Genomic DNA, 25,769 nt, shown 5'->3' with positions numbered 1-25,769 from the left:
TCAGTGCTTCTTTTACTGGTTGAGAACCTTCCAGCACCAGTCGTCATTTGCCTTGGGTTGAATTTTTGGGAACAGTGTACAGATCTCAGAGTCCTGTGTAATGCAGTTTGGTATGAACCTCAAGGACATTGCATCCCTTTACTCAGTAGTTTGGCAAATACACGGTCCATGAAGAGGTGGACAATCATCTCCTTTCATCATGCCAGCAGAACTCCAAGGAATCTGCTGGAGGAGCTCAGCAGGCTGGCAGAATTAGCAGGAGAAAAAGAATGGTCAATATTTCAGGCCAGACTCCTTCATCAATCCTGTCTTGATGAAGGAAGGGTTCCAGCCCAAAACGTCGACAATTTTCTCCCGTTGATGCTGCTCGACCCCCCCCCCCTCCCCCCCACCATCTTCTCCCAGCAGATTTATTGTTGCTCCACATTCCAGCATTTGTCGTCTCCCGTGTGCGTTGGCCATCAAATCTAGGCTCCAACACTGAGCAGAACTGCAACCCACCCTCACTTCAGCCCTCCCCCGGAGGGAGCTGACTGAGATGGGTAACTGGGCACATAATTCTGCACCATTCCCTGTTCCTTCAGCCAAGCAAGACATCAATAGAAACAGCTTGTGATTTTAACAGGAGACTGACTCACCATCTATGACCTGAGAAAGCTGATTTCCTCCAGTAGAGTCCGTCTCCCCACGGCGACCTGCCTTTTTGTACCGAATGTTGTAACCAGAAATCACACCATTGTGAGTGCCTGGGGGAGGTGGCTTCCAGTGCACTATAATGCTCTGAAGGAAAGAAAATGTTTTAACGGCAACAGAAAGGAGAGCAGAGCAATGCAAAATGCCCGCAACCCCACGCCCCACATCACAACCTCCAGCCCGACTTCAACTAAGTAATTGCCAGCCCCACCAGCTGATCAATCCCCACCCCAACGTTGGCAGAAGACAACTCCCACCCTGTCATCCACTGTAAGTATTCCCTAGGCTATCAGTGCTCTGTGACGAGTAAGGGATTGCTTAAGGTGGAATGTGGGTGGAAAGAAAAAGTTTGAAAACCACTGTTTTAATCATCCCTCATTGACTCATTTTGTGAACAATTTCATTACTCTAAAGGGAATGGGAAAATGACAATTTTTCTCAAACAAAATATTTCTGTAACAATTGGGTCTAAAGCAGTGATTCTCAACCTTCACTTCCCACCCACATCCCACCTTAAGTAATCCCTTACTCATCACAGAGCTTCTATGGCACAGGAATGCTTAAGGTGGAGAGAAAAACGTTGAGAACTACTGCTTTAGAAATCATGGCCTGCAAATCCTTCACAAAACTATCACAGTACAGCCTTTATGGATGTATTTATGTGCAGAGGAATTTCCCTGCCATATATTTTGATGGGATTGAAGGTTAGGGAATCACTTTGGGTGAATGGAGTGAAGCTATTAAACCCAATCAAGGCAGAGTGCAGCAGGATTGCGAGGTATGAGCTGTGAGCTCAGTACCTCCGAAATTCATTCAGAAAATACATCTCTATCTTTGCAATTCTCATGAGAAACATTATTAGCTGCAAACCCTGCTCATTAAATGTCTTTCCCTCTCTCTGGGCCTAATTGATAATGATAAGCACCACAGAAAACAAGGGAGCTCAAAGCAGTGAGGAGGTTTAATTACATCACATCAAAAACAGGTGTATTTAAAAATGGAACCAAGGCATTACTCTCAGTCTTAAAACATTAATGGGATCCGACTTAATTAGCAATCTCATTAATTGACAGTGAGCGTTCAGGGGAAAGTGAGATTGGACAGTTCTCTTGTCATTGATCACTGCCCAGTTACCTGGCTGGAAAGGACCCAGATGTTGGTGTTGGGCTGCAGTGAGATAGCTGAAATTGGCAAAGGGGTTCCTGAGCTCTACTGGTATCTAGGAAACTGGCAGAGGAGAAAAGACTGACCGAGACTTGCTTCCTGACCAAGATTAGTGGAAGAACAGAGAATAAGAAGCATTTTTTAAAAAGATGATTGAAAAAAATTAAGAGGATAAGGTAAAATAAGAAAGTTAAACAAATAAAATAAAAGCAGACAGCAAGGTCTTCTCTAGGTAATTTTAAAAAATGGGATGAGCCAAAATAAATATTAATGCACGAAATTTGGGAATTAATAATGGGAAATAGGAACTGGCAGAGATTCAACATAAATGTTTTGGATTGGTCTTCACCAAACAATTCAACAATAACTGATTATCAGGGGTTAAAGAACATTATGAAAACGTAGGAGGAAATCCATCTGAAGGGCCGAACCCCTCAGATCCCAAACAAAATGGTTGCAGGTGCAAAGCTTCAGTTGTAATCTATCAAAATTGCCTGCACCCTGGAGAAGTCCCAGGGAAGTGAAAAGGAGGGAGAAAGTCACAGGAGACTGAGGCTTTCGCCTAATGTCTGTGAATGAGAAATTTGCTGAAATCCATTGTTGGGGAGGTAATATGAGATTGTTTAAAAAACTTCAGAGACAATCAAATGGAATCAATGTGCTTTTATGAAAGGGGAATCATGCTTGAAAATTTTACTGGAATTCTCCAAGGATACAACATACAGGGTGAGTAAAGAGGAACCAGTAGATATGGTGGATCTAGATTTCCAGAAGTACCACTCAAAATACTAATGCAGTCATTGAGAGCAGATTTGGGGATAATATAATGGCAAGAACAGGGAGTGGCTAATTAACAATTCAGGAAAAAGGTGTCATTTTCTGATTGGAATTGTTAACAAAGTGCTGTGTCACAGGAGTCAGTGCTGGGGCCTCCACTACCATAATCTACATTGATGACCTGGATAAAGGGACTGATTGTGTGCTTTAAACAAAATTGTTGATGATGCAAAGATAAGTGAGGAAGATACAAAAAGCCTTGAAAGGGATTATAGAAAGGCCAGGTACAGGAGGAAATACATTTGCAGGGAAAGCATAATGTGAAAAGATGAGATTGTTACGTTGGAAGGAAGAATGAAAAAGGAAATTATTATGCAAACATAATGAGACTTCAGAACGTTGAGGGAGAAAATATCTAGGTCCTCGTGTAGTAAAGGTAAAATGTTAGCATGCAGGTAGAGCAGGTCACAAGGGGGGCAGGGAGAATGTTGCAAGAGGTGTGGAGCACAAGAGTAGGGAAGGGTTGAGGGATCTTTGCAGTGCCCTGGTGAGACCACACCGAGAGCAGTGGCCATAGTTCTGGTCTCCACACTGAAGGATGGATCTGCATACACTGAAGATCAGCAGAGAGGGTTCATGAGATTGATTCCCACATGAAGAGGTTGTTAAAGAAACAAAGGCTCAGCAGGTTGGGCCTGAACTCAGTGGAGTACAGAATACAGAATCATATAAATACACAGGATGAAATCCAGAGGCTATATCCCTAGATGGGGTATCTGGACCTCGGTACTTAAACATTTCTGATGTGGAATTTTTGCTCTCAGAAAGCCATGGATCTTTAGAAAGTTTCTTCAGTGCGCCATTGAATATAAGGCAGTGATTTAACTACAAAAGAGTCAAGGAGTAGAAGTAGGGAGCAGGTCAGAGGCCATGATCTTATTGAATGGCAGGAGAGGCTCAAGGGGTCACCAGGGGTCAAATGGCTGAGCCCTGCTCCTGAGTGCTGTTCATTATGCCCCTTGGGTGAGAGGACATCAAACTCACCATATGGCCTTAAAATTAGTGCCAGACTGTTCAGAATGAATGTATGAAGCACTTCTTCATAGAAAGTAGATTGGATCCTGAAACATTCTTTCCCAAAAGCTTTGAGATGACCAGAGTTGATGGATTAATTTCGTCAAGAATCAGTGAGGGCAGGTGAAACTGTCACTGCCCAGCAATGATCCACAGCCTGCATCATTTGCCCTGGTTTCTGTGAAGCACCCACCTTGGAATTGCGGACTTCCAGCGTGACGTTCTGTGGAGGTGCGCTGGGGACTGAAACATATAACAAGTTATCCTCAAGCAGAACGTGAAAAAACACTCAGATGCTCAACAAAGAGGATAAAACAGGTCAGTGTCTCCGACCTCCAGCTATTCACTCACCACCAGAATAGGTGGTGGCTATGATCTCCTCGGTGGAGACACCAGGCCCATGTTTGTTGTATGCCACCACCCTGAAGCTGTACTCGGTGAATTTCTTCAACCCATTCATAGTGTAAGTGAGACCCCCGACATTCACGTCCTGCAAGGAAAAATCAGGGGAGGAATATGAAACTGGCCCCAAACTTCACTTTATAGTAAGCTCCATCTGGACACCAGGAAGTGAGAGTAAGACCCAGGCCAGTCCTTGACTGAGAGCAGTTGTAGTTACAACATGCCATTGTTTAGACTAGCATGTTCCAGGTTACAGTTCCCATAACTAATCTGGGCAAAGCTGCTGGCAGGAGTGAACTGGCCTTTGCCCACCCATGCCACTACCTGCTAAATATCCCACCACTAGTCCCATCAGGATTGTGGAGGGGACCAAGTGTCTGAGACGGTTTCCTCACCTGTTCGCTGCCTGCTCCTTTCTCCATGTAGTAAAGCTTGTAGTTAACGATTGGCCCATTGTCTGAAAGAGGCTCCTGCCATGTGACTGTGATTGAAGTGGGCGAGTTTGCTTGTGCAATCAGATTTTGGGCAGGTCCTGGGACTTGAACTGTAAAATATAGAAAGTTTCTCAAAATAAATCCACGAGGTGATGTCAAACTGGAGATCAAGCAGAGAAAATGGACTGGTTCTCGCTGCTACTTTCAGTTCTTTCAAATCAACCTATGGGCTCTGGGAATTAATTTAAACTCTTTACAGCGGTGGCTGTTCTCACCATGAACTGAACGCTCAGGGAGAATCAAACAGCGCATCACTGCAAATCATTACTGCCCTGAGCTGAGTGAGAGAGCTGGTGACAATGCACGTCCACAGGCACCTGGTTCTCAAGCCTAGTGTTGGAGTGGAGGAGAGGACAATACAGTGAAGCCATGAGTGACAGGAAATTAACCAATCAGAAGAGTGCCTGCAGTGTAGACAGGACAGCAGTAATCGTAGAAAAGACTTTGAAGGAGAAATCCTCAGATAAAACACAGCCAGGTCAGTCAATTAAAAAATGTTTTGAGCAAATGAACATCTAGGTGGGTTAATAAGGTCTCGATGGAATCCAGAAAATCCAGACAGGCCCAATCTTCCTCAGGGGTTGACCTCGTACACTGGTTCTGTGATTCAACACTGTTCCTTAATCTTAGCAGCCAGCTTTATTAACTTTTTCAGGTACATTTTAAGTTATCCTGAACTAGGATCAGATTGGGAAAAATAGTGGTACAAGGAAGAATTTACAGAAAATTAGATCCAAACTTTTCATATTGAATTGAGACCTGCCACAATTTTAGAAATTACAATTACAGTGTTGCATTTATAGTTTCCTTCACTGTATAAACATCCACAAAGGAACAACAGGAATACCAGAGCTACATGCAATGCAAGAACAAACGTCTAATCTATGAAAACAGAGTGGGATGGTAAAAATGTTCAAGAAAACAATGAGGACTATGGCCTCAAAAAGGACAAGACAACTTCTTCAGACCCTCAGTGAGCTTCAATGGGAGACATGGGAAGTTCTGCTTTGACCCCCAGCCAGTCCACATGACTCTACCCTCTACAGTGCCTCATCAGTGTGCACCTCAGAAGCTTCAGGTTAAGGGGATGAATGGGTTGGAGGTCAGTGACCAGAGGTGTTGCGCAGGGATCTGTTCTGGAACCCCTCCCTCTTTTTAGATGAAAGGGTGGGTTAGTAAGTTCACGGATGACACCAAGGTTGGTGTCATTGTGGATAGTCTGGAGGGTTGCCAGAGGTTGCAGGGGGGCATTGAAAGGATGTAGAGCTGGGCCGAGGAATGGCAGATGGAGACGTGTGAAGTGTTTAATTTTGGTCAGTCAAATTTGAAGGCAGAATTCAACGTTATTGAGAGGATTCTGAGCAACGCGGAAGAACTGAGAGATCCTGGGGTTCGTATCCATAGGACACTCAAAGCTGCTGTTCAGGCTGATAGTGTAGTTAAGAAAGCGAATGGTGTGTTGGCCTTCATTAACCATAGAATTGAGTTCCAGGAGGTAATGACGCAGCTATACAAGATCATAGTTAGGCCCCACACAGAAAATTGCTTTCCTATCTGCTCACCTCACTGCAGAAAAGGATGTGGATGCTATATAGAGGATATTTACAAGGTTGTTGTCTGGATTGGAGAGCATGAGGATATGTTGAGTGAACTTGGATGAGGGGTGATCTGATATAGGTCACAAGATATAGAAGCAGAAGTTTCCCCATTGAGTCTGCTCTGTCATTCTAATCAGGAGATGATCCATCCACCAATTCAGCCCCACTCCCCAGCTTCTCCCATAACCCTTGACCCCCTGACTAATCAAATACCTGTCAATGTCTGCCTTAAACCCAGCCAACCACCTCGCTCTCACAGCAATATGTGACAACAAATTCTACAGACTCACAATTCCATTCACAAACACATTACTTGTGTGTAAACTCATCTAACAAGCACTAAGGAAGCAGGAGGCTGGGACCTTTTCCAAAGCAGATTATCCAAAATCCTCAGTTATCTGAAATCCTCACTTATCCAAAATTTTTTGGACTTGGAAGTGATGTCAGTTCGGCTCTGAAATTTTTTTGGGTAATTGAGGATTTCAGAAAAATCAGAACTCCTTATTTATCCAAAAAATTTTGAAGCCAAAATGACACCATTTCGCCTCCAAAAAAAATTTCGATAATGAAGATAACAAAACAATCAGAAATCCTCAGTTATCGAAAAAATTTTCAGAGCCAAACTGACGTCAAAGGTTGAAAAAAAATTTGGAATTTTGGAAAAACTTCTGAGTAGAATTTCAATTTTTTAGTGTTGGATTTATCTTACTTTGTTCAGATTGTTTTTTGGTAAGAATTAAACATTAATTCATACCCAAAAAGCCTTCCCTTGTTGTTTTCTGTTGTTTAAACACTGCTACGTGATTTGCTGTTGCTACTGGGCTGTTTTTAAAAAATGACCAGTTCTCCAAAAATATCGTTTATCCAAAATAGGCCCGATCTCGACCATTATGGATAATCGGAGATGTACTGTATTTCTATGCAAAGCTCAACAAGAATTGGCTCATTGACAAGCAGAAACCTCTGAGGAAACCACCAGGGCCCCAAGCATCTTTCAATTAGTGCTGCAACACTCACTTCGGGGTACATTGAGCACAAAGGAAAACCACTCCAACCATTCTGTTGGTATGGGGAAGACAGAATGAAAATCCAACTACATTGTCTGCAGTGAACATAATGGTGAAATAAGTCGATGTTTAATTAATGGTGTTTAACAGTGCAAGCAAAAAAAACTACAGCAACTCTAACAAGCCTGACAGTTGTTTGCTTTATTTAGTCACAATCCATTTCTTTCGATTAGTGCCGCAACACTAGACTTCACCCCATCCAGCTGCCACCTGCCAACACAGGCTGGAAATGCACACCTGCATCCCTCGGAAATAATGACCGACACCTTCCCATTCCAAAATCACAAAGAGCAGAATGGAAACAGGCCCTGGCACCTTGTCCAATTACGGAGATGAATGAAGTCATGTGTTTGACAATACTTCCCCTCCAACCCTCGTCAATGACTCTCAGTAGGATAATCTCACAAGTGCTGACTAATCTTCAGTACACCGCTCATACAGTTTTGTTCAGTCACTGAATATTTAGCCGAGGCCACGATCGTTCACTTTGCACTAAAACACACACAAGCGTGCACACCCGCACACACACTCATATGCACCGTTTATGCGTGTACACGTGCATCCAGTCTTTCTGGAGCCACAAGCATTTTGTTTCTCTCATTTTAAGTGATGCCACCTCTTAATAGAATCTGTTTGTCCATAATTTTGTTGTTATATTTCGCATCATTTCAAATGAGGCAGAGTGGCTCAATTGGGTTTTAATTATTGAGTAATGATCCTCGACACCAGTGCAGCACCGAGGAACTGCCCTGATATAATACCAGTCATAACAACTTCACTTGGGATGAAGTCTGCAGGACTATGCAATGCAGGTAAAGAAAAATGTGTTATAAATGAGAATTTCTTCTTTCTAGAGTTGTGCATCTCAGAATATCAAAAGCCATTCGTAAAGTCCCTGTACATTCATGCTAAGAGACCTCATTCCAACTGTACATTCAGCAACAGGTGGCAACTAACAACCTTCTTCTTTGGCTTGGCTTCGCGGACGAAGATTTATGGAGGGGTAGGTCCACGTCTGCTGTAGGCTCGTTGGTGACTGACAAGTCCGATGCTGGACAGGCAGACACGGTTGCAGCGGTTGCAGGGGAAAATTGGTTGGTTGGGGTTGGGTGTTGGGTTTTTCCTCCTTTGTCTTTTGTCAGTGAGGTGGGCTCTGCGGTCTTCTTCAAAGGAGGTTGCTGCCCGCCGAACTGTGAGGCGCCAAGATGCACGGTTGGAGGCGAGATCAGCCCACTGGCGGTGGTCAATGGGGCAGGCACCAAGAGATTTCTTGAGGCAGTCCTTGTACCTCTTCTTTGGTGCACCTCTGTCACGGTGGCCAGTGGAGAGCAACTAACAACCACTTCCAGTAAATTCAAACAAGTTGAAACATGAGGATTGTTGCCTGCCCAAAGAGATGGAATGGGTTGGAGCCAATTGGTTAGACTCGCTGGATGTCCCCAATGTGCTGATGGTTGAACAGCAACATATAGAACATTCCACTCATGTAAATAAGTACAGAAGACCAGGTTCTCCAAAAATTCAGTTTAAAAACTTTTGAAAAGATTATCTGACAAATTAAAACTCCCATGATCTGATAACATATAGGATGCCAGGCAATGCTTCAGGTTGTGATCATTTCACTGAACTTGGGTAATTTACATCATACGGTTCAACCCAGAATAGTATGGCGCATCCTCTTTCAGCATTTCAACTTAGTCACATCCATAAATGTCACCATGAGTTAAGGAATTTGATCTTTCTTTTCAGGCGAACTGTGAATGACCGTGCCCAGTTTAAATGGGTTGTCTCAATCCTGTGCCATAAGTATGACAGCGTATTCAACTTTGCTCATGAGAAACTGCCCAGATTCCTGGCACTCAACTTCTACCTATCGTGCTCAAGTGATCACAGAGAATTCCTCTAAACTTCAAAGAAACGTCACTGTTGCTATGGTAAAGAGAACAGAAACTGTTTTTTGCCGTGTGTGTGAACCTACAACAGAATCATAGAATTACAGAATTTAGGGGCAGGATAAGGCCATTCAGCCCTTCAAGCTTCACAATGATTCAGTACGGTCTTGGCTTTTCATGTGACATCAGTACCCTTTTCCTATTTTCTTTTCATGCCCCTTGATTCCTTAAGCCATAAAGGATATATCCAAGTCCCTTTTGAATATATCTAATAAGCAGGCCTCAATGACTTTCTGTGGAAGTTCCACAAGTTCACAAATCTCTGAGTGAAGACGTTTCTCCTCACCTCAGTTCCAAATGGCTTCACCCTTATCCGTAACTGTGACCCCTTGTTTGGGACTTTCCCAACATTGGGAACATTCTTCTTGCATCTAACCCGTCTAGTACTATCTCTAAAAGATCCTCTCTCATTCTTCTAAATTCCAATGAGTACAACTCTGGCCTCTCAGATTTTTCTTCATACATCATAATCAGATCTTCCCAGGCATCAGTCTGATGAACCTTCGCTGCACTCCTCAATGGCAAGAACATTCTTCCTCTGATGAGGAGACCATGCACAACATTCACTGAAAGCCTACTGAAGTAAAACAGTGGTTGAAGTAAAAACACAATATTGGAGAAACTCAGCTGATCAAACAAAGTACTTTATGCAACAAAGTTCCATGATGAAGGGCTTGAGCCCAAAATGTTGGTTCTGTATCTGTATCTTTGCTATATAAAGGACACTGTTTGACCTGCTGAGTTTCTCCAGCATTGTTTTTACACTCCAATATGACTTCACTATTTCTGCATTAACCAGTTTCTATATTTAAAACCTCTCATAATAAAGATCAACCTCGCTGTATTTGCATTCCACCCTTCACTGACTGACGCCCCGTGACCCACAGGTCTTGTTGCACCTCCCCTTTTTCCAAATTCTCATCACTCACATGATTATCTGTCTGTCAGTAATTGCCACCAAAAGTAGATAACCTCACATTTATCTACATTTTACTGCTTCTGCCATGCATTTTCCCACTCTCCTAACCTGTCCAAATCACCCTGCAGCCATTTGGAATCTTCCTCACAGCTCACACTGCCACCCACTGGAGTCCCAACATTGAACCTTGCAAGAACCCACTAGAAACTGACTGCCAATCTGTAAAGGATTCATTCATAACCACTCACTGCTTCCTACCTGCCCACCAGCTTTCCACCATGTCAATACATTATCTCCTGCACCGTGATCTCTAATTTTGCACATCAATTTCTTTGTTCAGGACCTTTTAAAATCCAAAAGTCACCACTTCAATTGGATCACTGATGTCCACTCTACTGGTTACATCCTCAGAAAATTCTAGAGGATTTGTGAAGTCTGATTTCCTTTTTTGTAAGTAGGGTCAATGAGCCACACAACTTTTGGCCAGAGGTGGGGTCTGTGGATCTCAGTGCCTTTGCCAGCTGTAGCATTCCTTTCACCAGAGGACAGTTAAAGTCCAGAAATCCAGACCACAAACTTTTGAAATCTAGCGGGGGGGGGGGGGGGGGGGGGGGAAGGAAGATGGGGTGTGTGTGTGTGTGATATTTTAATAAAATATCCAAATTTACCTGTTCTTCTCTTTATTCTCTGTAAATTTGAATTTTAATCCGAGAATCAGGAAAATCCGAAAACCTGGACCAACCCAATCCCCAAGCAGCCCAGATTTTAGGATTTTACTGTTCTCGGGGAGAAAAGGAACATGGTCAGCACAATGCTGTTACAACACCAAAGGCCGGGGCTCAACCAGGGCTTAAATTTAGTGTTGTCTGTAAAGAGTTTGTATATTCTCCCTGTGTCTGTGTGGGTTTCCTCCGGGGGCTCTCATTTCCTCCCACCTTTTAAAAAGTACCGGGGGGTTGTAGGTTAATTGGTTATAATTGGGCGGCACGGACTCATGGGCTGAAATGGCCTGTTACTGTGTTGTATGTCTAAATTTGAATTTGAAATGTCCTGCTTATATGGAACAGGGAGATCAGGTGTCAGAGATATATGGCGATTGGTTGAACCCTGAACATTAGTAGAGGTTGGATAGATGTGGTCACTGATTGTACACAGTAAGAAAAGTTACAGCAAATTCCAGCTTTGGCCATGCAGCTGAGCCCAGAGCAACATCAGGTAGACAGGTCACACTGAGAGACTAACCTTCGGGTTGGGTGGAAACTTTGAAAGGAGCAGAGCTCTCTCCCACTCCATACTTATTGTGAGCAACCACTCGGAACACATACTTCACGTCTGGCATCAGGTCTCGGATCGTCACCTCCAGGTCACCAGGTCGACTAGTGTTCTCCACCCGTTCCCTGTTGAAATGTATCAGAGCAGAGTGTTGGGACAACTCAACCACCCAATGTAAGAGGTAAGCTACCTGAACACTCACACACAATGAGAGTCATGTCATTGAGCTCCAATCTCCCAACTCTTTCATTATACCAAGTCAAGAGGGTCGTGGGCTATGGCATTGACTGTGCAGACTTAATTTAAAACACATGTGGAAAATTTCATTAGTCAGAGGGTGACTCTGTGGAACGTGGCCACAGGTGGCTGTGAAAGCGAGGTCGTTGGGTGTTTTTAAGGCAAAGATTGACAGGTATTTGATTAGTCAGGGAATCAAGTTTTACGTAGACAAAACTGGGGAATTGGGCTGAGTGAGTGGATGGATCATTTCATGATTAGAATGGCAGAGCAGACTCAATGTGCTATATGTTGTGATCTTCCAATATGGTTGTTTTTGTTACCCGGTCAGTGTAGGACTTACAGTACTGGTAAAATTAAATTCCACCACCATAATCCATTGGATAATCATAAAATATTCCAATTTCCAAAAATAATCACCTTCACAGTTTCAAATGTGGTATGCAAATCTGAAGTAAGGTCAGAGAAAAAGTTCCTCTCCCCAATACAACAGGTTTCCCAGAAGGGTTTCTATAAACATAGTAGGAGAATGATATTTGGATGAGAACTGGAAAATGCAGATCTTCTAATGCAGATCAGCACAAGACAGCTTGCAGTTGATAGTAATGCCCTCAGCCCCTGATGGAGGGCTCCGCGAAGGAGGGGCTCCGCGATGGAGGGGCTCCGCGATGGAGGGGCTCCGCGATGGAGGGGCTCCGCGATGGAGGGGCTCCGCGAAGGAGGGGCTCCGCGAAGGAGGGGCTCCGCGATGGAGGGGCTCCGCGATGGAGGGGCTCCGTGATGGAGGGGCTCCGCGATGGAGGGGCTGCAGATATATGAGAGTGAAGTGTCACCAAATGAGAGACTGGGTTTCAGGCCCAGTGTCACACTGGGGCACAGTCAGGGAATGGAGATAATGAACAATTAATTCCACGAGCTTGTTGATCAGAGTTCAACATCACAACACAGGATGAAACCAATGTTGCTTCTCACACAGGACAATGCACACGTGGAACAATTCAACTGGTGAGTGTAAGCTAAAGATTATTAGATATGTATTTGCAAAGGAAGGCTCTAGGAAAGGGAAAGCAGCAGGGAAATGGGATTACAGTGGAGAGCTCCATTTATTACTGTTTAAGCATAGCCAGTGCCGTAATTTAGCTACAGCGGCAGCTGATTCATACACTCCAAGATCCCATAAATGGGATTGTGATAATGAGCAGAAAATGTAACGTTAGTTCAGGTTAAATATTGCCAAGGGCACAAGGTAGAACGTTCCTGCTTATTCCTTCCATTGTGCCCAACATCCACTGGTTTAAAGGTTTTGACCATCAGCTCCTGATTAGCTAAAGTTATGCTGGAAACGAAGATTTTTCTTCCTGAACACTTTTGGGTGTATTTTATGGATTTTTGGGGTGCTGATCATGAAAATCACCTTAAAATCATCCTATCACGTACCATTGTTTAGATGTAACCTATTTTTGTGATTTCCTGTCATATTTTAAGTCAACTAGTGCATTGCCCACAAAGCAAGCTGTTATGGTCAATCCAAGTATGCCTGGGCAAGCACTCAGCGCAGGTGCTGCCTGGGTAGGCTTCGTCAGGATAGATGCAGGCAGGCTATAAAAGCAGCTCACATAGACAGATGCTGTGCAGATTGAACGCATGTTGATGCACATGTTCTTCAGGCAACTGTATAGTGAGTGCATTTAACAATAGCATTTATTGCCTTCAGGAAGATTTAATACAACAGAAACGTCTCGTCAATGTCACGACAGCTATATTACATTCCATTATATTTAAGTCTCAAAGACGCAGCATGACTGCACTTATTATGAGCTCTACTTCGATTGTAAAATTGGTGACCAAGACAAACCCTGGCCTCCTCACATTTGTTGTGCAACATGTGTAGTCAACCTAAGAGCTTGGCTCAGCATCATTATCCGATTAAACAGGCTAAATTCAATAAAAGTTCATTTTTAATGTGTCTCCACATTAAATCTGAAATCATCTTTGAAGTTGTCTATCATTATCCCCAATTTTTTTTCAGGAAGCAAACCTTTTAATTGGCCAAGGAAATGTAAATCGTTCCCACCACCAGAGTTCTTTGCAGTGCTATTTTAAAGCAGTTTCTCAGATCAGCAGCCCAAAATCCATAAAATACACCAAAAGGTTGTTGTCCAGTGATAGGTGTGCAACTCATGGAATGGACTGTGAGCAAGAATTGAGAGCGTTATTCTGAACCACAGCTGACATCTTGTTTGGTATTAAACCAGCTCCAGATACAATTTAGAAAGTTGGCATTTCCTTTGTTTAACAAAAACACGCCCACTTCATTCTGGGCTGCTGGGAACTCCAACAAGCTATTCCTTGAAATATGTGATGAATAACAAAACCATGCATTATGTTGTGAACCGCCCTTAATGAAGCCACAATAGACAATAAACCAGAGGGTGTTGAATTTTATTTCTAACTCTTAAACTATAGTTTTAACTTTTAAACTCTCCTTAACATTAAATCTATCCCCAACTTTGGCGTGCGTGCGTGCCTGTCTGTCTGTCCAGGCCAAAATCTAGAAAGTTACTTCACTCTTTCAAAGTGTAGACCTTTGAAATTTGTTGCTAGAATTAATGTTGAATTGATGGAAGACTAGAGTTGTGGCTGCGACAGACTTCTCCTTGCGTTGCCTTTGAAGAAATGTCCATCCACGCGCGCTGTGGTCACAACACTCCTGCCCCTTTTGTTGGCAAGATTCGAACTGGGCAGCCTCCGCGAAGCTTCCAAGATCCTGGCACCGGTCTCTCCAAGTGACTTTCACTGTCAGTCACAATCAAAATGAAGCATTTTGCTTCCCAAAAAGACCTTCCTGGAACCAAAAAAGGCCTAGTCATTCACAGAGCATGCTTTGCTCTGAATTCCATAAAAAGGGCCGGTCAGAAGAGCTGCTTCAAAAAGCCGTTTGCTCTCCAGCAGTCAGATATTTCAAATTCTGGAACCGACTCAGTTCTTCCAATGTATCGAATTGTTGCTGGGCTGTGACTCGTGTTGTGATGGGACTTTTGTGAAATGTTAAATGTTTACGGTGACCATTCAGTCCCTCCTGTCTATACTATCCCTTACAGTGATTATCCCATTTTACTAAAATGGGAGCTCGTAATAATCCTCTCTGGGCAACACTCACTTTACCATTTCATGGACCTGGTACAAAAGGATGATTGTGACAATGGGAGTAATAGCCCAGTGAGGGGGCAGGAGAGGAGGAAATGCCATGGGGCGGCAGTGTTACAGTGGTGTGAAGATGCTTTGGGTAGTTGGCCTTCAATGTTAGAGCAGGCAGTGGGGAAAGGGCTTGCAGAACTCTTACCTGTTGGTGCCATCCCTGGTGTAGTACACGGAGTAGGCGATGATCTCCGCATTCGGCTCTGCAGGTGGGCGCCACGTCAGTTTGATGAAGCGGGTGGAGACGAGCAGTGCTACCACATCACGGGGGGCAGAGGGCAGCAGTCCAGCGCTGGAGGTCACTAGATGGTCATCAGTGGCACTTGTCAGTGAGGTAGGGGGAAACATTGGGATGGGAACATCTTGGGGAGGTGGCACAGGCAGGGATGGTGGGATGGACGGCAGACGTCACAACACACAAAACAAAAATACAAAATAAAAAAGGGAGAAAAAAGTAAAGAAAATAAACCAAACCAAAGCACAATGGAACATAAAATGAACAGACACAGAAAGGGTCAATGGGCAGCTCTCTGCTGAACTTAAAAAGAGGCTCACATACATCACAGCAACAGCACCATGAAGACACAGGCACACTCACACAATACAATGTCACGACAGAACACAGCTGGATTACAGAACCTTCTGAATACTACCCACCCCAAAGTATTCCAACTAAAGTTAAAAAGGGTCTAGATTCAACGGATAATTCTAATGCTTTTTCACCTGGACAGAACCGAATTTCCTTCTATTTTTGTCTCTTTTCTATTTTACACTGGAATGATCAAAATTTAGAATGATAGAACATTACATCATAGAAACTTGCCCTTTGGCTCTTCCAGTCCGTGCCAAACTATGATTCTGCCACGTCCCACTGACAGTTCATAGCCCTTCATATTCCTCCCACCAATGTACCTGTCCAAATTGTTCTTAAATGTTAAAATTGTGCCTGTATTCACCACTTCAGCTGGCAGCTTGTTCCACACTCCCACCACTCTCTGTGTAAAGAAGTTCCCCCTAAACCTTTCCTCTTTTAACCCACATTCTCTGATTTGTATCTCACCTACCCTCAGTGGAAAAAGCCTGCTTGCATTTTCTCTATCTACAGCCATCATAATTTTAAATACCTCTATCAAATCTCCCCTCATTCTTCTACGCCCCAGGAAATAAAATCCTTACCTGTCCAACCTTTCCCCAAAACTCAGTTTTTCAAGTCCCAGCAACATCCAGGTAAATCATCTCTGCACTGTATTAATCAAGTCAGAGAGGCAATCACCAACTACCTCTCTCTCGCTTCTCCCATGCAGCCACTGTCGAACCCAGTTTACGACCTCATTGAATACTGAGCAGCTGAATCTTCCTGACGAACCTCCCATGTGGGATCTTGTCAAAGACCTTACTAAAGTCCATATAGAAAACATCCACAGCTTTTCCTTTGTCAAATTTGCTGGTAACTATCTTGAAAAACTCTACAAGACTGGCTAAACATGACCTACTATGCACTAAACCATGTTGATTATCCCTAATTAGTTCTTACCTACCCAAATACTTGTATATTCAAAAAAATGTCACTGTGTATATTTAATGAAGAACATTTGTATATATTGTTGTTAATATGGTTCATAGTGCAATAAATAAAAAGTTATCCAAAAAAACGTTTATTCAATCTCTTATAACACCTTCCAATAGTTTAACTACTACTGATGTCAGACTCACCACTTGTAATTTCCCAGATTATTTTTTGAGCCTTTTTTAAACAATGGAACAACATGAGCTGCCCTCCAATCCTCTGGCAGCACACATGGCTCAGGACATGTTAAATACAGGGTCTCTACAATTGCTACACTAACCCCTCTCAAGGTTCAAGGGACTACCTTGTCAGGCCTGGGGTTTTATCCACCCTTATTTGCCTTAAAACAGCAAGCACTTCTTCCTCTTTAACCTGCCTTGGTTCCATACCCTTACTGCTTGTTTGCCTTACTTTCATACACTTGGTGCCAGTTTCCTGAGTAAATACAGATGCGATACACTCATTTAAAATCTTCCTCCTCTCCTTTGGCTCCAAACATCACTGACCATCTGATCTTTAAGAAGACCCATTTTGACCTTTACTGTAGATGCTCTTCAGATTTTCTCTCACCTTGTCAGCCAAACCAACTTTTACCTTCTTTTAACCCTCCTTTCTTTGTTAAGTTTTCTCATGCATTTTTATATCCTCAAGTATGCCATTTATTCCTTGATGCCTACTCCTGCTATACACCTTCTTAACCCAATAGCCCTCGAAAACCAAGGTTCCCTATGCCTGCTAACCTTGCCTTTAATCCCTACAGGAACAGACAGACTCTGCTCTCAAAATTTCACCTTTAAAAGCTTCCGACTTACTGAGCTCATCCCTGCCAAAAAACCAACATTCCAAAACCTTAATCCTTTCTCACTTCCTTAGAATCTCCAATTGCGAATCTCAACCCAAGGACCAGACCTATCCTTCATAATTAATGTGAAACTAATGGGATTATGATCATACAAAGTTCCACCACTTGTCCTCTTTTTCCCTGATAGGAGATCCAGCATTGTACTATCTCTAGTTGGTACCTCGATATATTAAGTAAGAAAACTTTCCTGAACACATTTGACAAACTCTAACCCATCCAAGCCCTTTTACAGTATGGGAGCCCCAGCGGAAAGTTAAAATCACTTATTACCACAACTTTGTTTCTTGCTGCTCTCTGCGATCTCTCTGCAGATTTGCTCCTCCATTTCTGGCTAACTATTGTCTAGTCTACAGTACATTAATGTTCATGGCTTTCCCATTCCTCAGCTCTACCTATATACAGCCTCAGTAGATGAGCACTGCTGTGAAGTCTTCCTGACTAGCAATAATCCCTATCTCTCCAGCGCTATCCCGTCTGAAACGATAGAACTTGTACTCTATCAGATGTATTTGGAAGAAACTAAGAACCATTCTGAATAAACTTTGCATTTCTGGTCTTTCATCAAACACTGAAAGACAATGCAGAAACTTCATTACAGGTTCCCTTTACAGACCGTAGTCCCAACCAGGGGTTACAGACCCTGGCCCCAATCCCAGACTACCCATGGTTTACTGAGCATAAGGATATAAGAAATAGGAGCAGGAGTCGGGCATCTGGCCCGTCGAGCCTGCTCCGACATTCAATGTGATTATGGCTAATCTCATAAGGCTCAAATCCACCCACCTGCCTTTTCCCCCATATCCTTTATTTCCCCAACTATGTAGAAATCTATCCAACCTTGTCTAAAATATATTTACTGAGGTCACCTCCACTGCTTCAATGGGCAGCAAATTCCACAGATACACCACCCTCTTGGAAAAGCAGTTCCTCCTCATCTCCATCCTAAATCAACTACCCTGAGACTTGAGGCTATGTCCCCTAGTTCTGGGCTCCCCCAACAATGGGAACAACCTACCTACCCCTATCTTATCTATGCTTTTCATAATTTTCTATGTTTCTATAAGATTCCCTTTCATTCATCTAAATTCCAGCGAGTACAGACCCACACGACTAAATCTCTCCTCTTAAGCTGACCCCTCATCTCTGGAATCAACCTGGTGAACTTCCTCTGCACCCCTTCCAAAGCCAGTCCATCCTTCCTCAAACAAGACCTGGCCCATCCGAGCTCAAAGATAAAACATGGAGCCTGTCGACTCCATGGTTGAAGTAAAAATACAATGCTGCATCTTTGGGCCCTGCCTATATTTTGCTAACTCCTTGATGAAGGGCTCTCGCCTGAAACATTGGTTATGTAAGTTTATCTTTGCTATATAAAGTACATTGTTTGACCTGCTGAGTTTTGCCAGCATTGTGTTTTTGCCCAGCTCAAAGAATCTGTTTAAAGCAAAAAAAAATAGGGTCTTCCTGTCTGTTTCTATATCATCAAAATTAATCCACGACGGTATACAGAGAGACAGCTCAGTCTGCAGAATAAGTCGTCGACCATCTGGGTATAGTTTGAGGGAGGAGAAGGAATCCAGCACACACACATCCCAAGATGGAGCTGATGCCAGATGGAGCAAAGCCTTCAGGGTACGACTCCCTGATGCTGCCCTAATAAAGCAAAATGTTCTTCAATCACCAGAAGGCTCCCTGGGCTGTGTTTAACATCTCCAACAGGACACTGAGCGGACGGCATGAAAAAACCTACTTTATTCTCCAAGATTATCAGTGGTTAGAAAAATTATGAAGAATCCTGCTATGACACTCAGATAAAATAGATATCTAAACATATCCAATTTCTAAGAGCTGAACATTTCATCTGAGGTGCTGGCTCTAATCAGATGGCCTAACTCTTGACTAGGGAATTTCAAAAATAAAATGGTATAGAAATACAAAGTAATTCTATCGTCATAATCTGGCATAACAACAAGTAGCTGGACAACCACTTGAATTGTCAAGGCTCAGAAGGTAGCAAGATCTTCATCAGTTCAGCAAATGGTCAGAGGGATGGTTGATGGAATTTAATAGAGAAATGTGAGGGGTTGCATTTTGGTAAGATTAACATGGGTAGGATCTCCACAGTGAATGGTATGGATCTGGGGAGTGCTGTGAAGCAGGGGATCAAGGAGTACAGGTACATTGAAAGTGATGTCCCAAGTAGATAGGGCTCATTGGCCTTCATCAGTCAGAGTACTGAGTATAGTGGTTGGGAGGTAATGTTGCAGTTGTACAAGATGTTGGCGAGGCCCCATTGGGAGTCTTGTGTTCAGTTTTGGTCATCATGTTGCATGAAAGATATCATCCAGCTAGAGAGGGTGCAGATTTACAGGAATATTGTAAGGACTCAGGGACTGAGCTATATGTATTTAATCACCTTTTTTACCATTTCACATGCCTGAGTGAACAGGACCTACACTGTATTGGGGGGGGTTCATTTTCATCTCGGTATTTACCCGCCAAGGGAGGTAATATAGAGCCAATGCATTTCACATCAGCTCCTGTGTGAAAGGGTTACTGCCTTCCCAGATGCTGGCCCTGTAATATTGCAGGTCCTGCCTCCTTTTGACCCAGGATGTGTAAAAGGTTGTATTGAACTGGCTTTTCTTGGTTTAGTGTGAACACTCCCATCCGACTCAACCCAGCTGTAAACCCGGATCGTTGACACACCAATTTACTGGGATGTCAGTGTGAAAGCACCTCAGGGAGCAGATGAGCAGGTTCAAGCTTTATTCCTTGGAGTGCAGGAGGATGAAGCGTGATCTCATGGAGGTGTACAAATCTTGGTGAATAGAATAGCCAGCTCCCCACCATGACTACCAGCCCCCCCACATCTCCATCGGGCACACAAAACGGTCAACCAGTTTACCTATCTCGGCTGCACCATTTCATCAGATGCAAGGATCGACAATGAGATAGACAACAGACTCGCCAAGGCAAATAGCACCTTTGGAAGACTACACAAAAGAGTCTGGAAAAACAACCAACTGAAAAATCTCACAAAGATAAGCGTATACAGAGCCGTTGTCATACCCACACTCCTGTTCGGCTCCGAATCATGGGTCCTCTACCGGCACCACCTACGGCTCCTAGAACGCTTCCACCAGCGTTGTCTCCGCTCCATCCTCAACATCCATTGGAGCGCTTTCATCCCTAACGTCGAAGTACTCGAGATGGCAGAGGTCGACAGCATCGAGTCCACGCTGCTGAAGATCCAGCTGAGCTGGATGGGTCACGTCTCCAGAATGGAGGACCATCGCCTTCCCAAGATCGTGTTATATGGCGAGCTCTCCACTGGCCACCGTGACAGAGGTGCACCAAAGAAAAGGTACACGGACTGCCTAAAGAAATCTCTTGGTGCCTGCCACATTGACCACCGCCAGTGGGCTGATAATGCCTCAAACCGTGCATCTTGGCGCCTCACAGTTTGGCGGGCAGCAACCTCCTTTGAAGAAGACCGCAGAGCCCACCTCACTGACAAAAGGCAAAGGAGGAAAAACCCAACACCCAACCCCAACCAACCAATTTTCCCCTGCAACCGCTGCAACCGTGTCTGCCTGTCCCGCATCGGACTTGTCAGCCACAAACGAGCCTGCAGCTGACGTGTACTTTTTACCCCCTCCATAAATCTTCGTCCGCGAAGCCAAGCCAAAGAAGAAGAAGATCAGGTGAACACAGAGAGTCTTTAGCCCAGCAAAGGGGTATTGATAACCAGAAGAAAGGTTTAAGGCAAGTGGGGATTTAATAGGAACCTGAAGGGTGATTATTTTTAAAGTGAGGATGGTGGGTAGAGGGAATGGGCTACTGGAGGAGGTGGTCGAGGCAGGTACAAAGGGGTATCGATAACCAGAAGAACGGTTTAAGGGGAATGGGTATTTAATAGGAACCTGAAGGGTAATTATTTTTACACTGAGGATGGTGGGTATAGGGAATGGGCTGCTGGAGGAGGTGGTCGAGGCAGGTACAAAATTTAAGAAAAAATAGGTTTATGGGGATGTGGGCCAAATAGTGTGGGGGGTGGAAATTTTTGGTTGGCATGGTCAAGTTGGGTCAAAGGGCCAGTTTCCATGCTGTATGATTAAATCAACTCTTAAAAACATTGGATTCACCTCAGCAACCCTGGAATTCCCATGATAGATAATCTCTTCCCTCTCCCATTATCGAAGAACTGAAACTGAAGTGTTTTCCCACTTTTCCCAAATCTGATGGAGGGTCTTCAAATGAAAACATTTACTCTGCTTTCCTCTCCATGGTCGCTGCCTGACCTTCTGCTTCCAGCATTTTGGTTTCCCCCTCTGATTTTCAGTAACTTCCTATTTTGATCAGATTCGTTACATTTATTGAGGTATTGATAATGATACAGAAGGAAAACAGTGACAAGATCGAGCTCACACTATTACCAGTATCATTATTCTTGTTTATACTTTGGGCTCAACAGAGGCTTTGCACTGACCTCCTGCCCTCTGAGACAGTGCAATCCTCGACCTGGCCTTGCTCTCTAACATCGCTGTAATACCCAGCCATAAAATGCCACAATCTCAAGCTCCAACAGATCAATAAACACTTTCAAATCTATATTTCAAGTCCCTAAAGTCAAAATAGGCCTAACCTGCTTCTTTCTGATTCACTGTAAAGAAACTAATATTGCTTGCTTTCAAATTTTGTTGTAATATTTCAAACCAGAATAAAATCAAAGACTGAAAATAATGTCAAAGGAGATATAAATTTATCCTTTGCTGTCAGGAAAATTTGCACTGTAACAATGTTTAAAAATTTAAAGTTCTGAATTTCAGTGACAGTATTCAATGTAGATAGGTTCTAGTTCCACAAATATCGGAGTAGGGGACAGAACACTTGCTTCCTGAACATTTTTGGGTGCATTTTATCGATTTTGGACTGATCATGAAAGTCACCTGAACATTTTCCTATCACGCACCAATTTTTAGATACAACCTATTTGTGTGATTTCCTGTCATATTTTAAGTCTACTTCAAACATACAAAACAATGAAGCGCAACGTAGCATTGAAAATTGACTTTCTGCCTTCGCACTTGGACTCCTTCCCCGCTGATCTTGGTGCCGTCAGTGACGAACACGGTGAAAGGTTTCACTGGGACACTGTGATCATGGAAAAGCAGTACCAGGACAACTGGAATCCATCAATGCTGGCCGACTATTGTTGGGCACTGACGTGAGAGGAATCAGATGCTGAGCACAAATGAAATTCAGCGGCAAAACATTTCTAGGTCGGTTGAACTAACAGCGTCATTATCTAATTACACACGCTAAATTCAATAAAAGTTCATTTAATGTTCCTCCAACTTCCTATGTGATACAGCAAATCTGAAATTATCCTTGTGTTCAGCTTGAAATTGTCTATCATAATCCCCAATTTTTTTTCAGGAAGCAAATCTTTTGAAAAAATTTGTCCAGTGTTATGGGAACTGTTATGATCAATTAACCAGGCATCACATAATGATGTCAAATGAGTTCTCTGTGGACTCTGAGATGGTGGAGAAGGACATTGTGAGACCCACAGATTTTGACACGTTTGGGTCAGGAGGAGCTTGGTGTGAGTCGTTTGACAGGAAGCCCTGTCCTTCCAAGACTCCTGCTGAAATGCTGTGGACTCCCAACGACGAGACTCAACATTCTTATGCTTTCTCAAATGCTCTTCCTCCAGTTTGAGCACTGAGACCAGAGATTCCACAAAATATTGACATGACGTTTCTTTCTTGGGTGGTTGAGAATAGCCCTGAATGCTTCCCTCTGACCGCCTAGTAACCTATCTCTGTGATTGTGCCGACTGACTGCAGTGGAGGGAATGCGGAGCACGTACAGCAGGACATTAGACACTATGGTATATTTTGGAGGAACTCAGCAGATTGAGCAGCATCAGGTGCAAAACAAAGAATGGTTGACATTTATTGAGACTGGAGACGAACTCCAGCAGATTCAGATTTGCAGCATCTTCAATCTCTTGAGTGTCTCTAGTTCATCAGGATGTTGCCTGTGATGAAGTGTTTCTGGTACGTGGATGAGACTGGGTTTCTTTTTAAGGGAAGAGGAGTGAGGTTTGTAATATTACGAGGAATATAAAAAAGAATATATGTTTTTTTTCTCTAGAGCAGAGGTGTCTAAAGCTAGAGCATGGTTTAGGCAAGAGGTTAAAAATTCAAGGAAATAGAGAATTTTTTTTGTGTGGAGAGTACAATAGAACCCCTGTTATCCAGAATTCAAGCAAATGGCAAAAAAATTGTGGAAAATGATTAGGTAAAAAATACAGGCATTTAAAATTAGTGTGCCTCACGATTAGTTTGCCAATCAAGAAACATGTATCTCAAGTAACCGGAAAATTCACTCATCTGGCATCTACCAATCCCCATTTATCAAGAGTTTAACTGTATTTGGAATCTGGAACCCAATGCCTACAAGTATGGTCTCCCAACATTTAATAAGTTGCTAGATGAGCATTTGAACCGCATGTCATAGACGTCTACCAACTAAAATCTGTAAATGAGATGTGTCTCAATGACCGTTTGAAGGTTGGCATGGACATTAGGGTCAAAGAGCCTTTTCCATCTGTGTGACCCAAAGACACTGTCCAGTATAAGGCCAACTACTAACATGGGCTGACTATCAGAGTCACATGAGCACAATGAGGGCTCCAATTTTGGGGACATTGGCCTGGGAGAGGACGCTGACATTGGTTCACTTACCGTGCAGTGGATGTGGAGGATTTTGAGAGACACTGCAGATGGAACCTCATCAATACTTTGGGTCTCTGCTGTAGGTTGGTAATCCGTGTCTCTGCAGTTTACAGGAGGGTGGAGATTACTGCTGTCCAAGAGTTGTTGGTCTTTATCTTGGGACACTCTTTTCCTCAAGGGCTGCACCAGCAACCCAGAGGTTAGTTCATCTTTAAAGTCGGACTGTACTAAGAAGTAGCTCTTCGCAATTGGGAAGTGGACCAAGGTTTATAGATACTGAGGGGAGAGGTTGGTAGACTTTTGTTTCATGCATAGTTCATTTTCCCATTTGTGTTAGTGAACCAGTCATTGATGACTCTGTATCTGTGGGCATCGCACAAGCAATGTTTGCAAAGCACAATACTGAGGTTGGAGTGATTTTTATCCTGGATTGAAGGAGAAATAGATCAAACAATTTCCCAGTTGGCATATAAATTCACTGCACTTAAATAAGCAAAAATGAGAAGAGGATTGGAGTGATGACAAAGCCTCGCATGATGTTAGTCTGTACTGCTATTGAGTCTGCGACTGGTGGGAGTCAGTTTCTATAACATTTGTACAGCAGGTACAGACTGGAGACACATTTCTGTTTACAGCCAAATTGGAAAAATACTTTCCACACCCCCTCCCAAGTGAGATAGGTTTTTGTAAAGTCAAATAAGGCCACATACGATCAATGCTGCATCCTGGAAGTGAATAGAGGTGAAGATTGTGACATTATTTGGCCAGAGTCTAGATCGCATTTCAGGAAGTTGCTATTCAGCCAGTTCAGAACACTTGCAATGATTTCTCTGTGGCAGTTACTCCCAATCTCATTTCTTGAAGATGAGATTTGAATGTTACACGTAAAGACCATAAGACTTAGGAGCTGAATTAGCCCATCAAATTTGTTCCACAATTCAAATCATGGCTGATGTATTTTTCCTTCTAGTCCCATTCTCCTGACTTTTCCCCTAACCTCTGATGCCCTAAACTATCAATATCTGCTTTAAATATACCCAAAGACTTGGCCTCCATTTAACATCTCCACATGTTAAATGGAGTCTCCAGAAATATCCCTGGTTCTAGTTCATTTCCATTTTTACTTTCCCCAAAACATCAATTCATCCTCCTTGACTTGCAGGTGATTGAGAAATACAATCCATCCCAAAACCATTACTGTTGTATCGAATCAGCTTCACAATTTAGCCTCATAAATTCCATCTCCCATGCTCAGCCTCAACACTGTATCTCCAGCCTCCTTCAGATAAGCACGTTTGACTTGTCCTCTTGTTCATAGGCTGGATTTAGTGGCAGGGATTGTTAGGTTAATTGGGTGTAACTGGGTGGCGTGGGTTTCAATGGCTGGAATTGTCTTCTATTGTGTTGTAAATAGTTATTGTCAGGCAGAAGACAATCAGGCTGTGTGACCCAGAATGACGTTACGTGCATGTACGAAGATCTCCTCCGCCCAATGGGTTTCTGGGAATATAACCCTGTGTTCACGGGCGAGGGAGATGTGGTTCTGCATCCGCCATTATTTATGCAGGCTCGGTTTTCTGAATAAAGTCACTTACTTGCCTCTTCCTTCAACTCACTGCCAAAAATGTGGTCAATAAAATCTCTGTTTTTAAATATTATATCTTCAAGACTAAAAGCACTTCCTGGGAAATAAATCGCAAATCGTTACGAGAAAGAAAGAAGCTCTTCCATACATTATGATGTA

General features: G+C 43.2%; 1 protein-coding gene across 3 annotated transcripts in view; it reads right to left on the bottom strand.

Annotated features, from left to right (window-relative positions):
• LOC138745394 (neogenin-like) overlaps positions 1-25,769 on the bottom strand; it is a 176,446-nt gene that overhangs the window by 34,431 nt on the left and 116,246 nt on the right. For 2 of the 3 annotated variants that reach the window (XM_069902386.1, XM_069902384.1), the window contains exons 8-13: positions 14,993-15,209; positions 11,383-11,537; positions 4,506-4,654; positions 4,060-4,198; positions 3,902-3,951; positions 639-780 (exon numbers count right to left, since the gene is read on the bottom strand). In XM_069902386.1, coding sequence (XP_069758487.1) covers positions 639-780; positions 3,902-3,951; positions 4,060-4,198; positions 4,506-4,654; positions 11,383-11,537; positions 14,993-15,209 — 852 coding nt within the window. The remainder of the gene's footprint in view (positions 1-638; positions 781-3,901; positions 3,952-4,059; positions 4,199-4,505; positions 4,655-11,382; positions 11,538-14,992; positions 15,210-25,769) is intronic. The other variant, XM_069902385.1, reaches the window with a different exon arrangement.

This window comes from Narcine bancroftii, chromosome 11, assembly GCF_036971445.1.
Source record: "Narcine bancroftii isolate sNarBan1 chromosome 11, sNarBan1.hap1, whole genome shotgun sequence".
Taxonomy (NCBI): domain Eukaryota; kingdom Metazoa; phylum Chordata; class Chondrichthyes; order Torpediniformes; family Narcinidae; genus Narcine; species Narcine bancroftii.
The sequence above is the reverse complement of the archived record's forward strand: the minus strand, read 5'-3'. Positions and strand labels throughout refer to the sequence as shown.